General features: G+C 51.0%; 1 protein-coding gene across 1 annotated transcript; it reads right to left on the bottom strand.

Annotated features, from left to right (window-relative positions):
- Positions 1-1,556: 1,556 nt before the first annotated feature.
- Positions 1,557-6,390, bottom strand: H2BK1 (H2B.K variant histone 1). The gene is made up of 2 exons (XM_010952476.3): positions 3,789-6,390; positions 1,557-1,827 (listed from the first exon to the last, which is right to left on the bottom strand). The coding sequence occupies exons 1-2, from the start codon at positions 3,921-3,923 to the stop codon at positions 1,591-1,593; spliced, it is 372 nt and encodes a 123-aa protein (XP_010950778.1). The 5' UTR covers positions 3,924-6,390; the 3' UTR covers positions 1,557-1,590.
- Positions 6,391-6,419: the final 29 nt, after the last annotated feature.

Below are 6,419 nucleotides of genomic sequence, written 5' to 3'. Positions count from 1 at the left end.
CTGAAGGCAGTTCGCCTGGTCTGAGTGCACTATACCTGTGTAGGGAATGACATCAGAAAGAGTAGTGGGTGGGACTCAGTGGTGTTTGGGGCTCTGAACCCTCTGTGGGTTTCCCCATCACTGCTACAGGCTCAAGAGAACATTCTTCAGAAAATATGAAACACAGTAGCAGCAGCAGGAGCCTGGCTCTGGTCAGCTGGGATGAGCTTTTGGGCTCAGTGTCAAGTAGGGACTTATGAATAAACATATAGAGATAGATATACATAAAAGGGGGCGGGGAGAAGAGAGGCAGCAGCCTAGAGGAGCCAGAGAGGAATTCTCGGGCTTTAACGTGCCTGCATATTACCTGAGGGTCTTATCAAAGTGCAGATTCCAGGGGGAGGGTATAGCTCAGGGGTAGAGTGTTTGCTTAGCATGCGTGGTTCAATCCTCAGTACTTCCTCTAAGAATAAATAAGTAAACCTAATTACCTCCTCCTCCCAAAACCAAACCAAAACAAACAAAATGCAGATTCCGATTCCACAATCTGAGCTGGGTTCCAAGATTCTGCATTTCTAACAAGCTCCCAGACGTTTCAGATGCTGCTGGCCTCTGATTCATACCTTGAGTAGCAAGGTATGAAACACGGGGGGAGTGGGGAAGATCCGAGGTCTGGGGGCAGGTCTCCAGGGCCTGCCCCTTTCTGGCTGCGGGACCAAAGTGTGGATAATTCTCATCTCATGGTGTCTCCCCAGTAAGTCTGACGTAGGAGGAAGCACAAGGGAAGTAGGTAGGTTTGCAGCCAGACTTCAGCCATGATTCCAGTGAGCTTTTTCAGTACATGAAGTTGAAGTTACAAAGGAGCATTAAAGATTTTGGATGGGATCCTAAATCCCACCCCTTCACCCCACCGCCTTAGAGGCTGAATGAGAGAGGGAGAAAAGGCAAATGTGGTCACTGGTTAAGTGGTGAATCTAGGTGAAGGCCATAAGTGGTCGCTGTATTTCTTTGTAAATTTTTCTGTGGTTTGAGATTTTTCAAAACAAAATTGGGGAAGAAAAATTAAGAGTCTCAAAAACCTGCTCACCTATTTGTTCTGAAATTAAAGGGAAGAAAATATCAGAGGAAAATAAAAACATATTGCAGATCCCAGTTGGTTGTTTAGCAGCTGGTCTGGGCCTTCCGTTTTTGTATCTTGAAGAATAGATCTGTGTAGCCCCTGTGCCCAGCAAGGGAAAAAAATGATAGTTTGCCAGAAACGGCATCGCAGAACCATGGCCTAAAAGAGCAACACACATGAGGAATTTCCGGCCCAGAGAGGGAAGGATGGAAACAGCCAACAGCAGAGCCAGGATTCTAATCCAAGTCAAGTCTTCCTTCATCTCACTAAGAACTAGAACCTTGTACATTTATAAAGCACTATCACATGTTGCTCGTGGGGCGGATCCAGAAAGCAGTTTTTAAAAACTGTGAATAAGAGTTGTTTCACCTCAGTAGCCATAAAAAGTGCCGACACCCTCGTTTCACATCACACCTCGCCTTCATGCAGCCCTTTTCAAATCACCACAGTGCGCGGGAGCAGTTTGCCCTTTATTAATATTAGGCCCTGGGTCACTTGGAGCTGGTGTACTTGGTGACAGCCTTGGTGCCCTCAGACACAGCATGCTTGGCCAGCTCCCCAGGCAGCAGCAGACGCACAGCTGTCTGCACTTCCCGGGACGTGAGTGTGGTTCGGCTCGAGTACTGGGCCAGTCGGGCGGCCTCACCAGCCAGCTGCTCAAACACATCATTCACAAACGAGTTCATGATGCTCATGGCCTTGGAGGAGATGCCGAGGTCGGGATGCACCTGGAGAAGCAGCAGGACCACTGTATTAACCAGGAGGCTCTGCTTGGTACCACGAGCCCCAGGCCTGAGTTGGGGACTGCAAGGCCGCCTCACCAGCCTCTTCCCAGAGGCCAAGAGACATGGAAATAGGGGTTTGTATTTTTACTACTGTACCCAAGTTTTTTTGTTTGTTTCTTCCAACTGCAAGTGGTAAGGAATGCTCTCTCTCTCTCTTTTTTACTTTCTTCATTTAATGCATCTGCATAGTGTTCCATAGGTTATAGCACTGTTCCTCTGTTAATTTACGGGGTTTCTATTTAGGGGTTTTGTTTTGCTTTTTGCTATTATATTGTGTTAAAATAAATATGTCTTTGAACACTTGTATGAGCACAATGAAGGTTATTCCTAGAGGGTTTGTGCACATAACTTGGTAGATAATTACCAATTATTTTCCAGAGAGGACACAATCTCAGCACCAGGCTAGGAGGGTGGAGACCTGGGTTCTGAGGTTGTACCCCGAGTCACTGCCTGCCCCTAAATAAGACAGCTCCTCTGGGCTTCAGTTTCCTCTTCTGTCATGCAAGCTTTCAAACTAGGTGACCTCTAGTAAAACAAATGGTAGCAATCTTGTAACAATCCTAAAATTTGAGTAGGCAGACATGGTTTTTCCATAAAGTGGGAGTTGAGTTCCAGAGGACACACATCACACCAGTGATGGAGATGGAACTAAAACTCAGGCTTATCGGCCCGGCCACTCCCTCTCCCCACTGCCTCCGGTCGCCTCTGAACTGACAGCTGGAAGACAGAGCCTGTACCAGGTGGGTTTAGCCTAAACCCCTGTGTTGTCATCACATCCTATTCTCTGCAGGGTGAGGGAGCGGCTCCCTCTCCGACTGCAAGCTTCGAAGGGTGAAGGGTGCAGGGGCCTTGCCCTGCAGCTCTCATCTGCGAGCTTAGTCCTGATCCAACACCTCCCTCACTATTTCTGAGCCAAAAAGTTAGGCTAAGCGGCAGGGTCACTAACACCCACTCTCACTCCACTTCCTTCAGGACCCTGGAGCCTGCTCTCTGCTGCTGCCCTTTGGCCAGTCCAAGTCAGCGCCAGGCTCACCCAGAGACCCAGGCTATCAGGACATTCAGACTGCTAATGGGATTCAGACCCGAGACAGGCTCACGTCTGAGATCTAATTGAACAAGGGGTGAGACTCTCAGGCAGGATGGGGAGACCCAGGGCAGGCAGCCCCGTTCCCGGGCCTCCTCCCAGCCCTGGCTCTGCTGAGCAGGGCAGAGACTGAGGCCAGGTCGCCTGGAATCCTCTAGATACGTTGGTTGTTGGGTACCCAATGGTGTCCCAAAATGCCTGTCAGTGCTTGAGTCCCAGGAATAGGTACCTCTCACGGGTGTGCTGGGAGGCTGCAGAAACAGAGAGCGTGTGAGGGCTAAGGGGCGGGACAGGCAGGAAGCGTGTGAGGGGCTGACCTCTGCTTCTGTCAGGCCATGTGGCTCAAGTCACCCCACTGAGTATTTATGCACCTCAGGTTCCAACCCCTCAGCCCCTCAAAGACTGAGTGCCCCCCACGTGGAAGGCCTTCCCCAAGACTGTAGTTCATGTGAATTGCTCCTCCCTCTAGCCACCACTAACTAGCACTTCTGGTTTGTACCGGTGTGTTCGGCACCTGATCACCCTGAGCCCAGCACTGTCCTGTGGTCTTCCTTTAATTATGTCCCACTTAACATTCCACATAATCACCTTGTCTGTCCCAAAGCCCTATAAGCTCCTGGACTTTGGGGAGAGCATGCTTTAATTGTCTCCTGCACATCACAGATGTAGGACAGACACTGGGTGGTGGCACCTGTGAGATTAAGTGTTACCCCCACGGTGTGCCTAAGGCCACTCGCCTCAGTGCCAGGAGTAAATCGGGTCCCCTTTCAAGGCTCTCTGGCCAGCACACGCCACACACACGCTGGCTCCCCATTCTCACCTGCTTCAGCACCTTGTAGATGTACATTGAGTAGGTTTCTTTGCGCCGGCTGCGCTTTCTGGGCTTCTTGTCCCCAGAACTGCGGCCCCTCCGGCTCCCAGGCTGCGGCTGCTGCTGCACACGCTCAGCGCTCATCCTCCTGCTCTTCCTAACAGCCTCCTCCCGCTCCCCAGGCCAACTTTTATGAAGTCAGCTGCCCACCAGGGAGGGCTGGGGGCCGGCACCTGGGAGCAGGGGAGGAGCTTGGCCTGATGCTATCCAGAACGTGCTCTGGGTTAATCTTATAAGAGGCTAATTGCTCCCTCCTCTCCCCCAGTGATTTCCTGTCTCTGAACAAGAAACCCCCCAGCAGCACCCTTCCCCACCCTATCACCTCCCAACACCTGCTAAAGTCCACGCGCCCACTCAGCACCCATGTGCTTGGCATGGCTGGGTGCTGGGGCGTCGGGAGGAACACAAAGCACACTCCCCCAGAGGGCCCTGCAAATTAGTGGAAGAGACAAGACTGGTTCACATGAAACAATTAGGGAAGAGTAAAAGGGGACAGTTCACACGGAACTTAGGGCTACAGTGGCCAGAGGAGGCTTTAGAGAATAAATGGCGATTTGAATCTGCTCTTGTGGGATGGGCACAGTTTAACTGGGGAGAAGGGAGGAGGTTTTAGTTGGGAGGAACGGGAGAAAGAGAAATGGCGTGAACCGCAGTGCAGTCATGGTGTGCTGGTATAGTGAGCCTTGGACCGAAGGCAGAGACGGAGCAGCCGTGAGCCCGAGCCTAGCTGGCAGCGGCAGGAAGTGCAGCAGGGTGGCCTGACGGGGAGGCGGGTCGCGCGGCTTCGGGAAGCCGGAGCAAGAAACGCTGCAGATGAGTGGGGTCCCTGTGGAAGTTTGCTGCGAAGGGAAGGAAAGAAAAAGGCTGTTACATGGGGAAAGTTAGCCGTCTCTCGGCGCACCTACGTGTGAGTGAGTATTTCAGGTTCTTGAACGCTCTGATTATAGAAACCGGAGCACACGCAAGGTACAGGCTGGCGGGAAGGTGGGGAAGACAAGCATCGCCTGTCAGCAGGTAAGGGCAGGCCTGAGTAACCCCCGCCTCACCGGGCTCCGCTTTTCCCCGGTTTCCGATATCCAGGCTCGTCCTACGTGCTCAAGTTCAAGACCACCAGGGTGGGCAATTCTTAGTGCAAAATAAGGCACTGCTAATTTTAGGCTTTTGTAGAAGTATGTATTTTGTGGGTTTTTAAAGCATTCTTAAAAGTGTTGAGACTGGCTTTTTTTCTGGACAAGCCGACCAGCCCACTAAGTCCACTCCTGTTCTGAAGCCTCCCCATCCATCACGCACACACCGGAGACCCCAACAGACTTTAACAGGAGTCCTCAGCACGCCTAGGCCTCCCTTGGCTGAAGCAGCAGCTCTGTGTTCCCATTACCTTCCTGACCAAGTCTGGATACTAGGACTTTCTGAAGTCATTTTTCTCTGGGCTCCACTTAAGGCAGAAAACAGTAAAGCCAGGCCTATCGGGGTCAGAGGGCGGAGGAGTCCTAGTCCCTCTTTCCAGCGTCAAATCTCAGGCTCAGCTGCAGCTTGTCATCTGATACTGTTCCCTCTGCCCAGGGCAGCCCTCAGACTCCATGGCCTCCTAAGAAGATCCTTTCAAGTTAGAGTACCAATCCCACCTTTCTGGGCAGCTACTCATGAGAAACTTCCCTCCCCTTTTAAGTCCTTTGTGTACCCTACTATCTAAGTCACAATTTAGCATCTGATTTATGCCCTTTCTGTCTTACTGGCTTTCCCATTAGATCACGAGCTCCTTGGGGGTTTAGACACCATCTGGGACTTCTGTTTTGGTTTACAGTTGTAGATGTACTATAATGAGCCTGAAAAATCATGGCTGTGTATGTTTCCCCACGGGATGGCTCCTGAGCTTCCAGAGGCACAGCAAGGAAGCCATATCAGTAAAGCTGGAACCCTGGTGGCACAAAGGCTGAAAGTGCCATTGCAGTTCAGACGGGCTGTACAGAACCCTGGCTCAGAAGTGAAGCACACGGCGCTAATGAAAATTAAGGCCGTGGACAGGTGAAGTAACACAACTGCCTGTATCCCACTAGGAGCAGATTCACAAACTTCAGTGTGGAAATTCAGACTCCTGACCATGCTTGCATCTCTCCCATCCATCCCACCAAATGGAATCAACAGGCCCGAAGTCCAGGAATCTGCATTTTTAACAAGCATCCCAAGTGCTGAGTTTCAGGCAGCAGCAGGAAAGCCTCAGACCATTCTGTAAAACATGCTCCGTGTACAGGAATCATACAATAAAGGTGTTATACATAAAGAAATAAACCAAGTGAAAACAAAAACAAAAACATGCTCCAGGAGAGCAGTTCTCACAGTGCGGCCCCCAGAGAAGCATCGGCATCACCTGAGAACTTCTGAGCGCTGTTAATTCTCACCCCACACCTACTGAGCCAGAAAGTCTGAGGCAAGACCCACACCCAGCCGTCTGCGATCTAGCGAGTCTTCCAGGTGATTCTGATACACATCAATGTTTGCGAACCACTGGCCTAAGAAAAGTCACAATTTCACATCAGAAGGTGAAGAGAGTTCACCTGTGGACCAGTCTCCAGTCTACAT

Source organism: Camelus bactrianus, chromosome 7 (genome assembly GCF_048773025.1).
Source record: "Camelus bactrianus isolate YW-2024 breed Bactrian camel chromosome 7, ASM4877302v1, whole genome shotgun sequence".
Lineage (NCBI taxonomy): Eukaryota > Metazoa > Chordata > Mammalia > Artiodactyla > Camelidae > Camelus > Camelus bactrianus.
Note: the sequence above shows the minus strand (reverse complement) of the source record. Positions and strands in the feature narration are given on the sequence as shown.